This window comes from Micropterus salmoides, unplaced genomic scaffold (assembly GCF_014851395.1).
Source record: "Micropterus salmoides isolate LMB-PRFRI ecotype aquatic unplaced genomic scaffold, ASM1485139v1 Ms_hic_scaffold_6, whole genome shotgun sequence".
NCBI classification, from domain to species: Eukaryota; Metazoa; Chordata; class Actinopteri; order Centrarchiformes; family Centrarchidae; genus Micropterus; species Micropterus salmoides.
This window is the reverse complement of record NW_024044348.1, coordinates 18,097,967-18,120,520: the sequence shown is the minus strand read 5'-3', so window position 1 is coordinate 18,120,520 and position 22,554 is coordinate 18,097,967. Positions and strand designations below refer to the sequence as shown.

Here is a 22,554-nt window from a genome sequence, read left to right as displayed (position 1 = left end):
AGCATTCATACCAGAAGTGCCTCCAATATCCATGGCTTTGAGGTTGCGGGCTTTGATGATGCTCACAGTGATGGTGTTGGCTGTGGGGTTGTAGCACAGAGACACCAGCAGATCCCCTCGACTCCCCTGGAGAAATCATGCACAAAGACAGTGAAACTGTTGACTTTTAAAAAAATCCCTTTTTCATGTTGTTCTCCCTTCTTTTGCATACTGTGTATTTCTGTTTTGTCCTCTGGCTGTCTGTGTTCTTTCCATCTACCTGTCAACCTCATATTCCCTTCTATCTCTTCACCCACCAGCACACTGCCACATCTCCCCTGGGAGCATCACGGCAGCCAGGAATGACATCACCCATTACATTCTGTCCCGTCTTGTCTTTCCCCCCTCCCTCTCCTCCCTGTTCATCTTCTTTCCTTCTCCTTCCTTTGCTCCCCTCCCCCTTTCCTTCTTACTCACGCTGCCATCGCTGCATGGTTTCAGCTCCTTCCAGAAAGTCTGCATGTTGGCCAGGTCCAGTTTGTTGAGAGGGATGGACACCTCTCCTATGGGGTCATTCCTGCTGAAGCGGTCGTAGTCGAGAACCTGCAGGTATAGAGTCCTCTGGACCACCTTCTCATAGGGGAATCCTGAGAAAGAAATTGACACAACACAGTCCTGCTAGGTCACAGTGATGCACATTGAAAATAAACAGCTTAAGAGTGCCTGCATGTGCAGTGAACATTGTTAAGTTCATGGTTAAGGTATTAGGAAAGTCTCCTCCATCGAACCTTCAAACAGGAAGGTTTCATTCCAGTGGGGGTTTAGGTTCTTCCTCTTGACTTTGGTCTCCAATTTGTGCTTCTTGTCTGGCAGCAGGTAGAGTTTGACAAATGGATCAGAAGTGCCGGAAAAGTCCTTAGCAGGCAAATCCTGGCCCTTGAGAATTTTGACAGTGAGGGTGGAGTCCTGAAAACTGTATCCAACACTGAACTGAATACGACCCAGCTTCTCACACACTGGACCCTCATGATCATCTTCCTCTGAACCTGGAGACAACTGAGAAATACAGGAGGAAGAGGAGATAAATGTTGTGCTATTCTTTTTATTCAACTCTAGGTGGTTTTAGCTACATTGTGATGGAAGCAGTATGTATTGGTTCATTACTCTGTTTGAAGGAACATATTTAACAAAATTTTTTGGTGCTGTTGGATTGTGCTTGTAAGAGGTGTTTCTAATATTTAGTCTACCTTCTGTGATACAGCTAAATGAGGTGGACAAAATATTAAAAACACCTCTCAGTTGAACACTTTACATTCAACAGCACCACAACCTGCAGCCTCCAAAATGACCACAAAGTTGCTGTCAAAACAACTCAATATCTAAATACTTGCATGTACTAGAGATTTTGACCGCAACACACGATCCTCATCAGCAGACCGAGTTTGCTCAGTTTTCACAGAACTGTGTATGTTCAAACTATCCATGAGTTTTAGTGGATTTGAAAAGTAGCATCTGTGGGATATGGGATAAATTACAGTCGTGCAACACTTCATCTCTCAGTAATGACGAAATTATGATGATTCAAAAGTGTCTGAAATCTCAGTTTACTGCTCACTATAGATTAAACTACTGAGTAGTGAATGAGTAGGTGAGAGAGTGATTTTGGATACAGCACTAGAGTTCCTCAGAATCCTGGAAAGTTTGAACATCTCCAGTTTTATAGCAACTGAGCAAACTTAATGTCTGTCATGATCCGGCAGTACCAGCCTCTCAGCCTTGGTGTTTCCTCTGTTTTCCCTTCCTAGCGTTTTTGTCAATCACCTGTTTGTTCTCCCTGTGTGTATGTGTCAGTGCCAGATTGTCCGTTTACACTAGTGGTACACATATCATGGCCGCAACTTGAAAACTGCTAAGTAATTTTTTTCTTTGCTTGTTTATCTCAGGTCTTGGTTCCAAAGTAAGGAGCACTCAGTTTGCTTGCATTGTTCAATGAGCACTCTGTTTTCTGCCTCCTGCCCAGCTCACAGCACCTGTATGTCCACTCCAAACGACTCTCAGCATAGATTTTTAAGTATGTCATGATGAAGACCATGTGATTCGATCAAAATCTCCAGAACAACACAAGTAAGTGGACCTTGAGTTGAGATAGATTTGTCAGCTGTCATTTCCAAGGTCAAGAATGCACCTTCAAGCTCACCCTTGAAGTGAATCAACAACTCTAAATTAGTCTCCTCTAACACAGTCTCAACAAAAACAGGACTGTATGTAAACTGCACAAGCTTTAAGCAGATGTACCTAATGAACTAGCAGTGGATTGTACGGGTATACAAAATGTAGTACCTTGAGAATTGCATCACTATTATCAGACCATTGGGTCAAACTCGGATATATTCCCAGCATGTTTACACACAGATTACACACTTTCAAAAGCGCCGACAGGTGGTATCACACTAAATAGGAATCCTGGAATCCACAGGGGGCACTAATTCTGCACTTCAACATTTAAAAACACAGCTCTTAACTGGCAACCTAGCCTAAATGTTATGTCACATGGCTGCTGTCTGCTGTGTGATAAAAGCAAATTATGTGTTGATTGACAGACCCTCTGACTGATGGTGGCGTGGCCTGGAGGGAGGGAAGGAAATCCTGTTTATCTGATGGAGGAGGAGCTAGAAGCATTACTGAAGGAGCAGCACCAGAAATATAATATCCAATTCCATATTCTCCCACACATTTCTGATGGTGCTGCTTAGCCTCATTCTCCATGCTGAATATGATCATTTTTCATTATGCAGTCCTCTACCCAACAGCTGGCCTAAATTGCTTTTCCCCATTCTGTGTTGGGAGTTCTTCTTTTCCCAGAGTCCTTCCTTCTCCACTTCTTAAATTCTCCTCTCTAATTTCTTTATCTGCAACTAAAACAATCCACATGCAGTAGATGCAAATTCTCTTGGAGCAAAACAGGTGGCAAGGTTTGTATACTTTTAAGGTTCTACTAATAAGTATTGTCTATCTAGTTAATGACTGACCGAGCTTATTCATCTGTGCCTTTGGCCAAAACCTATTAAAAACATGGGATTTGCAAAAAACAAAACAGAACATCCTCTGCCTTATCGTTTAAACAAATAAAGCACATATAAAGACACATGCCCACTCCACAACCCATGGCTCTGTGAGCATCACAATAAAATGAAGCATGTGATTCTGACAGGACCCACGTCCATCCTCCCCCAACCACTATCACCTGAAACTCTTGAAAGGGTTGGATGTATTTATATACCCTGATATTCAAGGCCATTTCTCTGCATCCTTTTTTCTCAATATATTCTATGGAATAAAGTCTGCATATATGCCATGGTTTTCCAAAAGCAGCACAAGTGGCTCACAAGCACTGGATGGGTATTTTCAACATGAAAGGAGGGTTGTGTAATATATAGATGCCTTTGGCAAAACTGCCCAGAATGAGTATTATCATTAAGCACCACCACTGGGAATTCCTCAGACACACCATGAGACCCACATAATTACACACTGCTCATACCCATCTCTGCAACCACAGCACTGTGGGTCCTTCCACAGCTAATTACCAAACCTCGCTGGATAAGGCGCATGTCCCCTTCCCTCCCACTGTCTCACTTCAGGGTGATGATTACTGTATGTTTCAGTTAGCTGAGATACTCTTAACTGTAAAACTAACCGTGGTGCTCTACAGGTGGGTGAGCCGAGTGGGATGAAGACAGTACTTTTTGAGTGAGCTTTCTGTTCTCACTGTCTCCAGAACCAACACAGTGTATTATTTACAGTAGGTCATAGACACATAAAAATGCAAACACCTCATAAAAAATGACTTTATTACAACTTTGGTATTATTTTGTTATGAAAAGTTATGAAAAAAGTGATCTGGCAGGACAACAGTTCACTAAAACCATTTTAACACTTACATTTTATCTTCCAAATAAGTTTGGCTAAGCTGGGAGTTTGCTAAAAACCCACATGACTGTCTGAATGCTTGTGTTTCTGGCCCCAACATTTTTAGCATGGCTGCCATGTTCCCAGATCTCAGCAATTCATTTGATAAGTAAAGTTATTTTTTTCTGATAGAAGTAATGGCCAAAACTAGAAAAATTGTCCCAAGCTGTAAGAAGGTGGAATAACAACACTGAACGCTGAACTCTAATGCTGATATAAAGGTGGGTGATTTTAGTTACAGTGCAAAATATCAGTATTTGTCATAAATCAGCACTTGCTGATCAATCAACAATTTGATCTGTCAGTTTTTACAGCAAAGAGGCCATGTCACCAAAGCAAAAACTGTACATTCATTTGATAAAACAATCTCCACTCATCAGTTTTCAGAAAAGGCTCTGTTTATTGAGAGAAACCTCAAAGAACATGAACATAAATCTTAGTTAAATCAACAATGCCCAAACATACCTCATGAAGAAGAGCTTGGAGTGGAGGAGAGAGCATGTGTGTATCAGCAAACTAGCAGTGATAAGCATAAGGTTATAATGGCTGCATACTCCTGCATTAATATTATTGGATGTTACTGGGCATGAAGCAGTAAATCAGTAAGTCATTGTGAAGCATGTAGGAAACAGCTGTCCGCAACGTCAGTGCTCTGCCTGAGCTAATGCTTTGCTTCATTCCTGCGAAAACTGAGTAGAATTCCTCTGCTGGTAAAGGACTTGTGATACGGAGAGTAAGTGGAACGTGAATGGACATTGTTTTGTCAACGGATATTTCCAGTGTCAAGAATGAACTGTCAAGATGTGCGATCCAAACTGCATCAAACAAGAAGATTAGCTGCTACAAGTTAAAAATGAAACAACACAGACTTCTTGGACTGCTTGTATGTACTGCTAAATTTAATTAAAGTTACTATAACTTACTAAATGTTCACGTACAACACGCCTCACCGAAGACATGCCATGCGCCAGACTGCTTTAAATCCTCCAACATCAACCTTGTCCCCAAAAACACAAATGTAAATGCTCCCCACTTGTATAGCGCCTTTCTAGTCTTTTCGACCACTCAAAGCACTTTTACACTACATTCACACACAAAGCCTAAGTGCTCAAACAGAAACTAACACAACACACACATTCATACACTGGCGGAACAGCCACCAGGGAGCCAGGATTGAACTGCCAACCTTCAGATTAACAGCCAACCCGCTCTACCTCCTGAGCCACAGCTACCGCACAATGACCACACAAGCACCACAGGACCTAATGACTACTGCCCTTTTGCCCTGACCTCTGTGGTAATACATTTTTGTGGGGCAACACCTTGTGTTGTGCCACCTCAAATCCATCATAGACCCACTCGTAGACCCCCTGCAGTTCGCCTAAAGAGCCAACAGGTCTGTAGATGATACAGTAAACATGGCCCTTCACTTCATCTTCCAGCACCTGGACTCCTCAGACACCTATGCCAGGATCCTGTTTATGCATTTCAGCTCCACCTTTCACACCATCACGCCAGCTCTGCTGCAGGACAAGCTCTCCCAAGCTCTGAGCGTGCCTGACTCCACATGCAGGTAGATCATATACATCCTGCCTGACAGGAGGCAGCACATAAACATGGGAAACATGTCTCTGACTCTCAAACCATCAGCCTCAAGGTGGCATTCTTTCCCCTCCACTCTTTTCCCTGTTCACCAACAGCTGCACCTCCAGCCACCAGTTTGTCAAGTTCCTGAAGTTTGCAGATGACACGACCCTCATTTGGCTTATCTCTGGTGGAGATGAGTCCGCCTTAAGGTGGCTGACTCCTCCTACCCCAGACACTCCGCTCTGGCATGACGCGACAGTCCATCAGGACCAAAACCTCACTCCACAAGAACGGTTTCTCCCATCTGCAGCTGGCTTCATCAACAAGGCCCTGGACCCCCACTGTCACTGACTCCCTTCTGATATTATAACAGTGTTTACAATGGTGATTGATTACTAATAAGTTCCAGTCCTATTTTTAGGTTTTTACATTATTTCATCCAACCCTTGACTAATTTTCCTTCCTTGTCTCAAGGCATGCATGTAACCTCCATCTTAGATTAGGAAAGATCATCTGGAAGCACCATTCGAGTCTTTTAGCCATCTCATTTATTATGATTTAAAAGGCTTTGCTGACAGCAGCCCTGCTCCTCTTAATATAGATAAGTTCAGCAATGTGGAAAACAGACAGACCACGGATGAGTTAGTGGCATATCTATAAAATCTCTAGTAGCTATGCTGTGTTGACATTGTGTGTTACCATGAGCATGTCACTGGTGACTGAGTTGGCCAAATCAGAAACAGAGGAGTTAGCATCGTGGCGGCGTCCAGTCTCATCTGGGGTCTGACCTCTGGGACTGCTGCCTGGTTTGTTACCTGGGGTCCTGTTAAAATGGACACAAACACACACAAATTCACATAAAATGCTCATATTCAACGCTGGTATACAGTAAAACTTTTGGGCTGGTTTTCATGGTTTGGGCATGGCCCTTCACTTCCAATGAAGGGAAATCCTCACGCCCAACATACAATGAATTTTTAGAGAATATTGTGTGTACATGTTTGTAGTAATATTTTCAGGAAGGTCCTTTCCTGTTCCAAAAGTTTTATTTGGAAGAACTCAACGGCAATTGCAAGTCAGGCCTTCAACATCAGACCTCTCTAATAGTATTGTAGCTGAATGGGAGCTACCTTTCCAAAAAAATGGAGGCTGTCATTGGAGTAGTTAGTTACTAGTAAGACAGGAATAGTTACTAGTAACTAATAGAATAATTACTAGTAACTAATAAATAAGTAGTACATTTTAAAGTTTAAATGTTAAAACGGCTTGCCATGCCGATACAGCCTACAAGGTGAAGGTTATGTGAGGAGGTAGTCAAAAAATAGGCATGCTAATTTTCAGTAACCATTCCTAGCTAGGCTGTTGTTTGTGCTCAAAAGACCTTAACCAGCAGAGAAGCACACATGACTGTCAGTGATAAATCTGTTATGTATATATATGTATTTTTTTTTATAGCAAAAGAAAATACGCTCAAATGAATGTTAATCAATGCAAAAATGTTGCAGCATATTAATAGCATTATTTGAGGTTTTGGGAAATGCACTTATTGGCTTTGCTGTCGAGATATAGATGAGAAGATCAATGCCACTTTAATGACTGTACGCTAAAATATGTAGCTGGAGCCAGCACCCTGTTAGCTTAGTTTAGAAGACTGGAAACAGGGGGACACAGCTAGGCTGGATAGAATCAGCCCAACAGCACCTCTAAAGCTCACAAATTAACATCTTGTTGGTTTAATTTGTACAAAGCCAAAGTGTGAAAAATTACAAGTTGTGGTTTTACAGGGGGGTCGCTTTGCTGAGAGAATAATGACTTGGAGTCTCTACTGTTTGCCTGGCAACGGCCCCCCACTGTTCCCAGTCTTTATGCTAAGCTACTCTAATGGGGTGTTGGTAGCAGCTTCATACTTGCCATGCTAATATGGGAGGGGTGTCAATGTTCTCATCTTACTCTTGGTAAGAAAGTGGAAAAGCTTATTTGTTATAAACTTTATGAGTGTCCACATGCTTTCAAGCAAGGGAGGCTGTGGTGAGTCTCATTGCTCAGGGCTACAACAGTTGGATTAACTAAACATTCAAACTGTCATCTAAAAATATAGATGTATAGTATAATTCTAAGTAACAAGCCCCAAAGCTTACAGCAGTGTGAGATTTGGTCCATCACCACCTGTCCTTTACAAACTCTGAGGATTGTCAATGGACAAACCTATGTCAAAAACTACATTTACAGGACAAGACCTTTAGAAAACAAGAATAATAATCTGTCTGATAATCCTTGAAACAAAATGATAGAGGTAAAAATTGTATCTATATTATGTAACGATTTGGTAAACAAGGATAATAATAATAATGATAAAAAGATCTGATACCAGACTAGGCGTATTGACAAATAAGACTAATGAGCACTTATCACTGTGAGAGATTCAACCCAGGGAGAAAAAACAGAGAGAGTCAGAGAGACAGAAATACTCAGCGAGGGAGCAGGTGAGCTATAAAGCACAAAGGTAAAAGCAGAAGTGAGATTAGAAAAGGCCGGTATTGTGGGAAAGATGATCCATGAGGGAAAGATACATTTCAAGACTTATCTGTTCACAGAGGTTGAGAAAAAGTGAAGGAGAGGATTTGTCTTTGTTAAGACTCAGAGGATTAATTGAATGAACAAAGTGAGGTTACTGACTCAAATTATTGTGAGACTTAGACATCACCAGACACACACAATAACACACACAAGCAACAGCTGAAAGAGAAATCGAGAAGAGCAGGGAGACAGGATAAAGAGCCTGGAAACAAAACAGACCAGACTTGTTGGGTAAAGAGTCGGATGCTCTAAAGCACAGAAGGGAAGCAAACTGACACGTTCCATGGTCAAGAAAAATAGAAGGAGGCTGGACAAGAAGGGGTGAGAGATGGACAGGGTTTGTGCAGCAAAGAGACAAGCGAGAGAGAAACACAGAGAGGAGGAGAAAAGGATATGGTGTGGATGAGAAAAGAATTGATTCGTCACTCTACGTTTATTTCCTGTGATCTGCAGGTCAGGGCACCGATAATGCAGCGCAGACTTAATTCAAAATGTAATGGTTTCTGTTTCAGAGCTCAGCTTATGTATCTGCTTATAAAGACTTCTGAACCATTATTCCTCTAACAGGTCAAACTGGTGTATGCTGAGAAGAAATTACAGCTTATAATATCAACCCCTTAACACATCAGAGAACAATGTGTTACCATAAAATAATTACAGAACACCTGGCAGTCACACACATAACACCTGGCTGTCTCACTGTGTTATTTGACGTTATTCCCACCTGTACAGTTGTGTGCTGTGTTCAAGGACACTGTTTTACCTTTTTAATGAACTGATTAATATGATGATTCTGTTTTTTGCGAGAATATTTAGGACTAATTTGTTAGCCTGTAGACTTATAACTGGACTAAGATCATCTTAGTCTTTCAATGTTTTTGGCTGAGAGAATCTCAAACAAATTTACTGGATGGAAATGCGACTTGAATGGATATGGGAAATGTCAATAAACTATCACACCCAGGTGAACTGATCACCACCCTTCCCTTGACAACAGAAACAAAACATGCTATCTTACTGGTATCCTAAAGGGTTTGATTTTACCCCAATCAAGTGTGTATTTTCAATTTATTTACTAATGAAATGAAACATGTGCAGATGCTTAAAACCTTAAAATTTGTCTTTTGTCACCTTTCTGTTTTCAAATGTGTTTTCAATGTGTGGGAATTGTAGGGACTGGTTTAAAAACTGTTGGTACGGTTGGTAGTAAAGGCAATACTGACATTTGAGTGTCAGCTGCCAGTGCTAAAATGAATATGTAAAATTCAATTCATTCTTGAGATGAGGATAAATTGTTTAAAATGTACCCCACTATCACCTACCCCCTCCCTCTAAACAGTTGAGTTGCAGCTCAGCTACACGGATGACTCTTTAGAGGCATTCACCACTTTAGAGCACATAATATATGCCTGTCAGCTGAGTCTCTACCCAAAGAGTCTATAAATGCTTGCTTGTAGGAGGGGTTGGCTCAGTGACAGCCCATTGAATCCTACTAAATCAACACCCAACACACAAGACAGAGACCACATGAATCTTGAACAATCAACCAAACATAAACACAGCCGGGAATGTTCTCCATTATTTACAATGGGGATCTGCTTTTCATTCTACTGTGCCGCTGTAGATATTTGGCCATAAATCATCTTAGTCATGCAGAGCACATGCAATACCATAACACAGCATATATAAAACTCTAAAACTGTATGGACCTGCATATATTATCCATGCATTTTTCCTAACTGTAAACGTATTCACTGCTCCGTCTGCTCCCATCCAATGGAGCACTGAACCAAACTCTCTGTCTGTTGTTGTAGCATTTGCATAGATGTAATCCAGCATTAAGTCAAAGACTTCGAAGAAGTCGGTTGACACGGCAGTTGCGCCACTAAGAGTAACCAAAAGAAAAAAAACGTTTCTCGGATAATAAACCAACAGAGCAGATACTCTTCCATTTCTAACTAACTTGAGACACACAGTTAGGTGTTTATTGGCAGGCAGACACGAGAATAGAGAAAACAGATTAAAAAACAACTGTGGTAAACCAACAGCTAACCAAGTGGACATAGTAAGACGTAAGACGACTTCTGTCAAAAAGTGAAAGCGAGAGTAAGGGTTTCAGGAATAGGAAGCAAATCAAAGCAAAGTAATACCCTCACTTCAGGTTGATGACTTAATGTATCATAGAAAAACATAGCATCATTAATTACACAGTGGCAGTCTCTTAACAACATGTGTACATTTCATTGACTGGTCTGTGTCAATGCATGTATTTAAATGACCAAAAAAAGATAAAACCACAAATACGCAGTAGCCAAATTAGACCAAATTACAATATTTGAAACATCTGAGGAAACAGGTGCACTTCGCCTGCTTTAAAGGACAGCAATATGTTTTTTTGCCCCAAATTAATTTCTTCTTATTTTTATCCTTTTTTTCTTTCTTTATTACATTTTCTCCTGCTGTGATCTCCTTGAATGTGTGCAAATGCAATTGCTTTCTTGTTGTTTGCATTATGTGTCATTTACAAAGACTTCAGAGCTGTCATGTGTTCTGATGAAGGTTTCATGCCGAAATGTGCCAGAAGTTTTGTCATTCAATAAGTTACAAATAAAATTCCCCAAAATTATCAAAATATTTTTTTTTACCACTAGATTGCTGCCTTTTTCCTAAATTGGTTTTAGAGAAACAAATTTATTGGAGAAATTTATTGGAAAAATAGCAAAATAATACACTTGTTTCATCAAAACCTTCTATTCCTAAATGATTTGTATTAGACAAGTACATTTGTGGTGTTTGTTTGTCATAGTCACCACAGATGAACGTATGGTGACATGAAAGGCAAATAAAGACCTGGTGCTGCACAGAGCGTCCTTGAATTATGACTGTTAACAGGGCAACGGCCTGGGGGACATAGAGCAATCGGATGTGGTAGTGAGGTAAGTTCATCCACGCGTGTAAATATACATATTTACTTACTGTCAAATATGCACACACCTGCACACACGCACAGACTGCAGCAGGGCACTGATGGTGCATAATATCTCAAGCAGACATGATAACATCCTCAAATTAGCTTTTTGTCCAGAGATATAAAGAAATTGATGAGACTTGGTGCAGAAATACTCCTGTGTAACACCCAGGAAATGGGAGGAATTATTATCTTTCCACTCAGTTAATCCTCACTAAAAACAACTGAATTATTCTCACTGCAGGTATTTTGGATTCAACGACAAAACTAGACATAAACTCAACATTTTTGCAGTTATCAGAAAGTAAAAATGAGCGCACATGTATCATGCCACAGTGATAAATGTTGGAATTTGCCCAGACAGAAGGAAAGATATCTGTAGCTGCCTGCTGGTCATCTGAAACACAACACCAGTTACATAATTCATTCTTTAGAGGTTGTTGTAGCCATGACTACTGAAATGTGTGCTCCCACTTAAGGTTGTACTCACTACCATCATGTATTTTACACGGGGTTGCAGTTACCATGGTAACGGGAGCCTTCAAAAGAGGGCACTAAAATCCAAGGAAGTTCCACAGAGAGGGGCATATACTGAAAATAGCAAAAAGCCCACAAGGCAAAGGGACTAAACATTTAGAAAGCCTTTGAAACACACCCCTGGAACATGCTCTTCTCTGATTTATCTCATATCTACCCTTTTTCCAACCCCCTATGACCCTGTGGAAGCACCAAAGCACACACCACTGGGTATGTGTGAGCTCATGCTGAAAATGGCTGATTCATAAGTGCCAAAAAAAAGTGCAGAACAACCTCCAGCCATGATATTCAAAACAACAGGCAATGACAGAAATAGGCACGTATGGTGTTACCTTCTACTCTTAATAAACAGTCTGGATCATCAGACTGGAACAAGTTCTGATCTCAGTCTGTGCTTTACTTTTGCAATGGTAGGGAAATGCAAATGAACTACCAGCAAGTCTATAAAACGACACTAATGAAAACACACACACAGATGCAGTCCTCTCGGAGGTTGAGGGCACTATCCCTGGAGAATAACCACTTTGATCTGATGCCCTGAAACTCAAAACCCTGACTTTTGACCTCATGGCCTCAATCTGGGACTGAGCTGTAGGCCATCTACTGTGTAACTGGACAAATCAGGTCGTTACATCCCAGGGGAAAAAGCGGAGACTTCTTATCTTATCCTATGTCACATTTGTATTGTCTGTTTATGAGTCTGTTCAGCTTTGATTTATGATTCATTCACCCAGCTTTGATCACAGTACATCATGTCAGTAATTACAGGAGAAGCGACAGGATTAGAGAAAAAAATAAATAAATGCAAGCAGAGCTCTGGCAGCAAGAAGCATGAGCGAGAGAGAACGTCTTCATTCAGATCAGGCAAAGCAACTTGCGGTTCATATTTACTGGACGACAAGAATTTTAATCAGAGGTTTGCATTGTCACACACGTGTCATAACCAAATCTTTGTTTTCTTTCTGGCCATACTGTCCTTCTGCATGCCTCCTCGTGTCTGGGAAACAGAAAACTAATGGAATGTTGTGCACACAAATCTAGTTGCCATCTGTTTGCTCAAAGATGGCACTTAAGTATCTGTATGCACACTTTCTAAAGCAGAGGTGGAGTTTTTATTTTCTAAATATAACCAATCCTGGGTGTGAGAACTGAGAGGAATAAAAACTATTTCAAATGCTTAGCAAGAATAATCAGCAGAATCTGTCTCAAATTATCTGTCTTCAATTATTCATTTGATGCACTTCACTGCATAAATACACTTATGCGTACTAAAGTTTCACTTTAACTCATCTAAAGAGAATAATGTCTTTAAGTTGTGTTTCACTTACATGTTAAAGTGAATAATTTTTTTAGTTAACTGGCAAATTACGTCTTGACTTATTTGCACATAGCAATGAAACATCCCTGTGTCCTAGAAATCATGTTTATACATGTATTTACAACAGAAAATACACACAATTCCACTTGGATTAAATTTTTTATCATCTAAAAATGTGCTTCCTGAAAGTATAAGCAAAATGTGCCCTGACAATGTAATTAATTTGTTTCATTCATGGCAACTGTAGAACGATAATGATAAAGACTGACTTATTGATAAAGACTGACTTATTGTAAGCCTTAAAAGTTAGACCTCCAGGCTAACTCATGTTTCCAAATTAACAATCAGTGAGTGACACCTGCTGACCAGTGGCACCAAATGACAGAAAAGAGCTAAATGTGGCTCATCATTTTTGGTTTGTTAGTAATATTGCAAGCGAGCAATGAGAAGAGGATGAGAAGGGACGTGGTTGCTCACTCATCTGTGTTTTTAAGTTAAAGTAAGTTAAGTTAAAAATATTCACGGCAAATTAGTCCTTCTTACAATAGCCAGACAGCTTTGTACAACAGATGAATTTAGACATCTATCTGAAGTTTGACTATAAGTTTGATCAAAGCCACAGTCTGTCTTTGTAAAACCAGTCCATGATCTCCAGTATCCAAGATGTTATGACAAAAAATTATGTTTCGGGTCAGAAAGTAATTGGCAAAACAAATTGGTAGTATAGAAATGTAATTTCTAAGAGACAGGGTTAAATGAGAAGATTCTTCACTGTTTTATCTGTGTATGAATTAAAAAAAAAATATGTTATGATACATTCTTACAGGTTAGTTGTCCACTGTGTACAAGCTGACTAAATAGTGATCACCCAGAACAACGCCTCAAATAGAATGTGGATCAGAGAGATCATTTGAAAAAGCTATTTTTGTTGCTATATTACCCTTTATCACTTTGCGTTATCATTCTCACTGCCAAAATAATTAAGATAACCTGCCTTAGGATATGAGATAAGTTACAAAAGTGACAGAGATTTATTGCATTTATTTTTATAGCTGGCTTCATGTGAGAAAACAATATGAAATAATATTAGCTTTCATCATTTGGATGAGTTGAACAAGCAAGAAATAGAGCTTGAGATTGGGTGAGTATAAAATTCTGGAGTGTGTTTGGAGTCACTCCTTAAATCTTGACACTTGCGACCAGTGTTGGGAGAGTAACGCATTACAAAGTTACAAAGTAATGAGTAATGAGTTTTGGCAGTAACTTAAACGTAACTAATAACTTTTTCAAATTAAATAATGTAATTACATTTAATGAAATTTTACTTGTTACTTTTGTCTTGATAGCCGACAAATGCAGCCTATTCCCCAGATTTTCCGGTATATGATCTAATGTCACCCGACTTTACAGCGGCACAATTTGAAATGGTCAATGAATCAGCATTAGACTGCACACAAAGGCTGACAGTTCAGGCAATGCGAGCTTGATGTCCTGGAATTACGAACATTATTTGTCTTCCTTGGGATCAAGGACAAAAAAAATTGTGCCGAGTTGCAGTCTATGTGCAAGCATGAGAACTTTATCGACACCAAAGACTAGTAATTCTTATCGTCCCGAAGCACCTAGCAGAACAACATGCTTCCACAAACCTAATCATGAAAGGCCCCCGGTGCTAGTTCTGCTGACCAAGGAGGAGCCACCCCATCCAAACAGACAAAGCCTGATTTTAAACCCAAGAATTAATGTGCACATAGCTGAACAGACAGATTGCCAGGTCTATTCCACTACTTACTTTTCATCGTAGTGATAATAGGTTTAATGATAGATAAAATTTAACACTGGTCTTGTACCATACTGTGCCACAGAAACACTAAAATAATATAGCTATGTGTGCATTTATAAGAACTGAAGCAGATTAACTAATTACTTTTACATGCAGTAATTAATAAAGTAATTACTTTTCAGAGAAGTAACTACTAATGGTAATTACACATTTTCAGTATAGTAGGAAATATACTGGAACCAATGCATGAAAACTGTCCACAAGTGAAGTTCATCCCTTTTTTCCGATGTACAGCAATGAAGCAAATTTATCAGCCAGGCCAAGATGACAGTCATCTAGGCTGGCAGAGGAGCGCTGCTGTGACATCATCCAAGTCTCAACACCCTCAGGAAAGGATGGATTAGGTGAATAAGGAGATAGTGGAATGGAGAAGCGGAAAGAGAAGGAGAGAAACTGGCATAAGAGCAGCGCAAGAAAAAAGGTTTAATAACTGCAGTTAAATAAACACTGGGGAGAAATTGAGAGAGAAGGAAGAGGTGGAGAGGGAATGAAGGTGAGATGAGGAGACAAAGTCTTATTGAGAAACAAAATGAGGGCTAGAGTGGTAAGAGAGGAAATTGATGAGGGGATGGGGAGAGGAATGGGAAGCAGAGGGCGAGGGCGGAAAAGTGGATGGACGGTTGCGAACATGAGGGATGAGGGTTACCAGCAGGGCCTGGATGGGAACTGTGTCTCCATAAACATGCTGTATCTGGGTCTTGCTGATCATACACTGGCCCTAGGAGACTATGAAACACAATATAGGTCCCATGTCCCATGATGGATGAGGCCCAGGCTCGAATGTCAGCCCACTCAGCGCTCCCCACCAACAGGGACAAATCACTCAGCCTCCGCCCCCTTCAACACGCAGGCTAATACAACTATTGGAGCTATCTACAGAGTGCGACGGGTTAGATGCTCTTTGAATACACTTCTGCTGCCTTGTTCTTGAGATTTTTCCACTGGGAGCTGCTTTTTTTGTAAATAATGCTTCACGCATAAATAACCTGTAGTGGTGTCAAATACATATGCATTCAGATAAAAGTCAAATTTGTTAAAGGACTTCAAGAGCACTATTTTTTCCCCCCTTCCACCAATCACTGTCACCTTTGCTGTGACGCCCCCTTCACTTTCTTTTCATGGGCTCTCTTAAATCAGCTCCCTGCTCGTAGCCATAAGCAGCAACAAGGGAAATGGTGAATGAGGTCCAGACTTAGATCTGACAGGTTTTTTTTAAAAAGATGCCTCGTTTGTGCTGACCTACATCGCTTTTTCTTTCCAATCATTTTTCCTCCCGGGCCACTGCCAGCTCCAGAGGCTGCCGTGGGGACCAGTGGCTAGCCTGGAGAGTCGTTAGGAGGCATGACTCACTGTGATTGCTGGCTCAGACACGCATTTGAAAAAGTCAGATATACCAGCTGATGAAGGGTGGCAACAACTTCCTGCTTGATTAAAACTGTACATTCTGGCGTTGTGCAACTCAGAGTGCAGTAAAACGTTACCACTGGAACGATTAAAACTCTGATTCCCACTGAGGTCACTCATACCAACACTGCACACACCCTAAGTTTGAAGCGCACATCAAATGTAATGTACTGTTAATGTACTGATCTTTAAGTGTGTAGGCTCATCACCAAATTACAGTTTACTAGAAATATTCCTGTTCAGACTTTTGGTGAAAATATAAAAAATATGCTCCTGTATACTGTCAACACTTAAGGTAACTTTGTTAAACGGGAAATGTTTTTCTTTGGCCGCTGCGTGGAAGTGAACAGCCTTATTGTTGTTGGGCAGGTAGTGGTCAGTGGGTTAATCGGAGCTTTTTATCTGAAGGAAGCGGAAATGACACTTATCAGAGCTGTGAGACTGACTCCATAGTGCTGAGGGGAACGACAGAGTCAGGTAATAATTATCTGTGGGTTTGTCGCTACAGTGACCCTTTACCCATTACACATAGTAATTTAATCCATTGTCAATGTAAAATTATTTATTAGTGCAGCTTCATTTCGGTCAAAAAACCTTCACCTGGCATTTAATTTAGCAAGTCGCAGTGAACATTACATCGCAGCAAAAGGGGTACATTCTCAAGAAATATGTAAAACAGATAGAACACAGAATATAGTACAGTACGTAGTATACAACAGCATCAGCAAACATGCAGTGAAAATGCCTGACAAAAGTTGTTTTCCAGTGTCGTAGTAATGTAGTATGTAGTATGTAGTATGTCAACAGTGTTGACAGTGTTTGGGAGCTTATTTTTCATATTTTTACTCATCTCTTATTCTCCATAAATCCCATTTTTTTGTAAACAGGTATGCAAAGATTACTTTTCATTCTGACTGTTTAGACTTTGGAAATGTATTTCTCTCCCCTTTTTTGTGACATTTTTCAAAAGATGATGTCTGTGAGGTTTGTCCGTTTCTTTCCTAATAGAGCTTCCAGCTTCTCAAGCGTACATTTTTTGAGGTAACTGATTAAATTTTCTCCTTTAAAGGTTGTGAATGGTCACACTGAAAGCACGTATTATACCAAACTAGGACTTTGCATACCTCAGTATCAGTGAATTAGAAGGACATGATCAACTATTAACTGTAAAGGCAAAAATAAATGTGATTATATTCTAGACCAAACATTCAGAGAGGTCCACGATCTGCTTTTTGAACATCCTGTCATCATATACACTCTATCCAGGCACAATGTATTCTTGGCTTGTATTGAATGGGAGGAGACGTTGACATGCTCCATTTCAGAAACCATTGCACATTTTACAACGTTTACAAACTCAATGTTCAGAGTGGAGACTGTCCGTAAGCTCTTTTGGGTTTATTCATATTTATTTCCCTGCATCTCTCTGTGTGGCGAATCTCTGAGCTCATTAAGATGCAGCTTCTCCATGCAACAACAGCTTTCTGAGATGATAATAACAAACAGCTTCAGAGCTTCCATCATAGTTACCTGCAGGTGGGTGATTATGTCCAGTCCACCGCAGGGCTTTGGCCGGTCTACCACGGTGACCCAAATTGACTCACATAACAAAAAGTACCACATAAGAGATTAGAGGACCTTTCGCTTAACACAGAGGGAGAAAACAAGGCCTTTGTGTCTAGATAACAGATCAGTGAAAAACAAAATGTGTCCTTTGACAATAATATAATTAACTGTAATCACAGCTGCGTTGGTGTCTAATGGGATTTTATTTCTAAGATGTGATAAGTTTAATACAGCTGTAGATGCTGCTGCATTCCAAACCACAGGTTAACATTAAACTTCTCACAATACACACTGCTGATAATTAACTCTGTAAATTTCACACACACACACACGCACGCACACACACACACACACACACACACAAACACACACACCGCTCTCCGCTCATACAGTATATGCATGCAAGTTCGGCTGTTAATGATTGAAACAGGCTCCTCTGCAAGTATTTAGTTTTAGTTTATAAATGACTGACAGGCAGAAAGAACAGATAATTTCTCTGTGCTATGTTGCAAGCTTTGATCAGCAGTTCTCAGAATCTGAGTACACACCACTAAATATCTGCCTGCATATTACAACTGATTCCCAAAACTGCAATTTGACTAGACAAGTAATACATGCCTCCATTTATGTAAGCATACTTTCTTTTGAACAAGGGAAACAGTGTTTTATGAGATAATTATGATTCCCGATTACAAGTTCCTTAGCAGCTGTAGATTAGTGATCACTGATTGAACTCTAAAACACTTTAAAGCTGCATTAATAATTTGTTTTTATAGCTGTGGATGAAGTGTGTAATGTGAAAGAGATTGCTAGTAGTGATGAACTGACAAAGAATTATCCCTAACTCTGCAGTTCCCTTCACCAACACAGAGCTTTTTTTAGTTCATTGTTTTGGTTTTACAGCCCGCAAATTTAGTGTTTTGGTTCAATATAACTTCCATCAACTTTGTTTTGTTTCCATCAGTAGCAGAGAGCTCTTTTCAGTGAAAAGGCTCTGATAAACCCACTGTATGCTACCTGTCCAGCATCAAACAGCAAACAAAGTTAGTGACAAGCTGGTGAACACAGTGAAACATTTAGCACCTAAATCCCCAAATATTTTTTGTAAGAAAAAAGGTGGACACAAACACAAACTCCAAATGAATGTTAATATGTCTGTTGGTTCTGTAAAAAGGCAACTGTTTGCTAGCATGGCATGAGGGGGCGCACCAGGAGCCTCCAGTAAAACCCCTAAACCCGCAATGGGCCAATGGAGGACTGTGACTTTGCTATTGGATCTAGTTTAAAGTTCATTAGAAAAGAAGACAAAAGGACGGATGTATTATTAGAACTTTTATTCTCTAATTGTACATCCATGCTGTGACTGTGACAGCATACAATGGGACTGTTAACTTTTAATACTGCGAGCTAATATTGTTAATATGAAGTTTACTTTTACTGGTGTGGAAACAATTAGTGCTAATTTGTACTAATGAAGATAGAATTTTACGTTTAAAATGTTTTCAATTGTTTTCAGACCTTCATGACATGACATTTATGTAGTAGGAATAAGTATGCACGTGTGCAGAATGGGTCAGGTACTGACACCGTAGATAATTATAACAGACTCTAGGGAAAGGGGGCGCGGCTTGAGGTGGGTGCGACTTGAGGGGGAGCTACACACCTTATTGCCCAAGTGGACAAAAAACTGTTGCAGCTTTTATGTCTACATTTATAAAAGCTATTGGACAAGGACAGGGTGCCACTTTGTCTGTTTGTTTACTGTCCACATTTTGAGGGATTGACTGAACAAATATAGATTTGACATACACAGCACACACAGCTTTTGCTTTTATCCTATTATTTCACTATTATCAGATTTTGTGTTTGTAGATATTTGTGCTCCAAGCTGTATTTGATTTCATTAATAAACCAACAGAATCTCAAACCTCTATGGGAGTGTCTATTTTTATCTTGTAGTATATTTCTCTAGAAAGCAGAGAGCAAAGGTTTCCCACTCTTTCTGTCTCTCTTTTACTGTTTGACAGCGTCTTGTCTTGTCACATATATTCTTGGCCGGATCATCTTGTTCCTTCGTTCTTAGTCCACAAGGCTCCATGAAAACAACCGGGAGCAAGCCAGCAGACAGGCACAGGGGGGTTTACAGGGTAACTACAGAGACAGAGATGAGAGAGACGGACAGATATGATGATGGAGAGCCATTATTAGTTGTGGAAGGACACTAGACAACTTGGCCTTCTCGACCCCTCGGGGTAGAGGCTCACTGGCTGGCTGTGATTACAGTTAGGTGCTTGACAGTGAGAGGGAGAGGATGACGGGGGCAGTGGGGGGGGGGGGGGGGACACAAGAGCTAAGCTCATCCCCTGGCTGACCCTTAGACATTTTGAAATAAATTTTAAAGGCATTTAAAAGGTCATAATTGTCGCAATAACATCAAAAACATATCTTTTCAAAGAGAAGTTTTTTTCTTCCAAGACAGACTGCTATTTTTCAACAACCACAAACTCACAGATGACCTAGTTAGAACAGCACACTTGGATGCACTGCAGAAAGGTTTTGGGAAAACTTTATGCATTTTGAGAAATCTAATGGAATTAAAAGCAGCATTTCTGAAAAGAACAAAACAAAAATCTATGTACTGTTATGTTCTCAGCCTACTAGTTTAAAACAGTGGGTTAAGCACTTTATCCTTCATACAGGGCAGGCTGGAGTCTGCCCTGTATGAAGCTCAGTCTTTTGTTCACCAGCTGAGAGCTGCTCTGAGATCACTGGTAGATGACAGGTTAGCATATTTTTAGACAAGTGTTTCGTGTGAGGAACCTTACTTCTAAATAATGAGGGTGTCCTTCTGTGCCTCTACAACTCATAGATCAGTGAAGAGCTGCAGACAAGCAGACTTACAAAGATCTGGATGAAGAACACAGAGGGCTTGAAAAAAAGTAACAAGAGGACCTCAAATGTGAAGCTGGAAAGAAAATGTGGTGATATGCAAAATATAAATTTGAGTAAGCTCAACATTAGCTGAACAAAAGGAAACAAACAAAAGGAAAAGGACTAAACCAGAGTTTTTAGTTCCGTGCTAGAAGTCAAAGAAAAACATCCTGGTCAGAGGTAGAGTAACCCAATTAATATAACAGTATCAATCAGGGCCGTAGTGAGAATACCAAGGTCATGTCCTTGGAATTGTTTTTGTGGGGATTCTAATGGCCTATGGAGGAATTTACAAATGTTATATCAACATTAGATTATACGTGATGGTTTTTAATGGCTGAATATGATTTGTTTTTAACATATTTAAATGTGATGATTTCTGGAAAATGGAGGACTTTTCCACTAAAATTATATTTCAGATGGTTTAGAGGGAAGGAACGTCTAACAGTTACCTGAAAAAAAAAAAAAGGAGGCTGGTCAAATGGGGCTTTGGGGCTGACATCAGTATTTTTAACCTCATGTAGTATCAAGCCATCATAGTTAATATAGCTTATTATATATATTATACATAATAAAATATGTTATTACGATTTCACTTCTTTACTGATGATTTTTGATTGTGAAAAGGCACAGTTTCTTCCAAACTAAGTTTTGAGCACAGTCAAACTATAGTATTTATCATCAAATTGAAAGTGTTTGTTATTACTGTAGAAGTGCAGTCAGTGCTGGTCTGTACTGCTTCTCATTTTAATCCTATAAGAAGAATAAAAGACATTTAAGCAGATGTATTTTTCTTTTTAGGGTAACATTAAAAGTACTTCACCATTTCAGACTATTAACTGTTGATCTTTCAGGTCAGCCTACAGTGTAGACCACTACAGAACACAACATTTTTGTGCCTAACTAATCACATTCCTGACATCTCTCTCTTTCTCTCTCTCTCTCTTTCTCTCATTACCTCTTTTCTGGTGTGGTTTCGTTTTCTTTGCTTGCTGGTGCTTCCTGTAGATCTGGGAGGTTGGCAAAGTCATCCTGTTCAGCCAGCCCGATTGCTAGAGACAGAACAACCATCTTCCCCTCACTGGACACACAGACAAACAAGACATCACCACACCACAAAGGTATGAATACAAATAGGCATGGACACACACAAACACATACTCCAACACACACAAAAACACAGCAACACAAGCAGCACACATTCATTTCATGCACAAAGAGACAGTGGGAGAGAGGATGTTTCATTTTAACAAATGCTCAGTGAACACCTCACATTGCAATGCATCTCAACCAGACCTGTGTGTGCCTTGGAGTGAGTTGAGAATACAGTACAGACTTCATTAATCTAACACTACTGCATGCATTTCTTGCCATTGTGTCAACCAAGTACTTAACAGTTTTATCATTCATCAACATCATCAACATCATCAACAACATAATCATTTTCAAAACCTGGAACACACTGGATTTTGTTGCTTTATGTATTGCCATAACACCCACAAACCATAATCTACAAATGCAATTTACAACATATGGTTTTATGGTTTTCTCTGCAAAACACATCTTCATGGGAGTTTTTTAATGGTCATGTGTCTTGTCACTGTGTGTGCTGCAGCTTAGTGTGTTTCTCCACCAGCAATTCTGAGGGCGTACCTGACTAGCCGCTTAGCGGGCATTATGACGCATGTTGCATAGTGACACAGATAGGTAATGGAAGTAAAGACTGGACTACAAACGAGCTGTTTTCAGGCAGTTCAGGAGCAGTGTTTTCGGCGGGAGATGGTAACTCCCTTTGGGGTGGAAATTAGGCTTTTTTACTTTGCAAACCTATTACATGCACAAAAAAAGACATTCAACCCAATAAAGGAAAGGGGA

At 40.0% G+C, this 22,554-nt stretch overlaps 1 protein-coding gene across 2 annotated transcripts in view; it reads right to left on the bottom strand.

Annotated features, from left to right (window-relative positions):
- Window positions 1–22,554, bottom strand: part of syt7b (synaptotagmin VIIb) — a 180,459-nt gene that overhangs the window by 5,580 nt on the left and 152,325 nt on the right. For both annotated transcript variants that reach the window (XM_038701019.1, XM_038701021.1), the window contains 5 exons: window positions 21,638–21,760; window positions 6,235–6,358; window positions 768–1,035; window positions 457–626; window positions 12–126 (listed from right to left, as the gene is read on the bottom strand). In XM_038701019.1, the coding sequence (XP_038556947.1) occupies window positions 12–126; window positions 457–626; window positions 768–1,035; window positions 6,235–6,358; window positions 21,638–21,760 (800 nt within the window). The remainder of the gene's footprint in view (window positions 1–11; window positions 127–456; window positions 627–767; window positions 1,036–6,234; window positions 6,359–21,637; window positions 21,761–22,554) is intronic.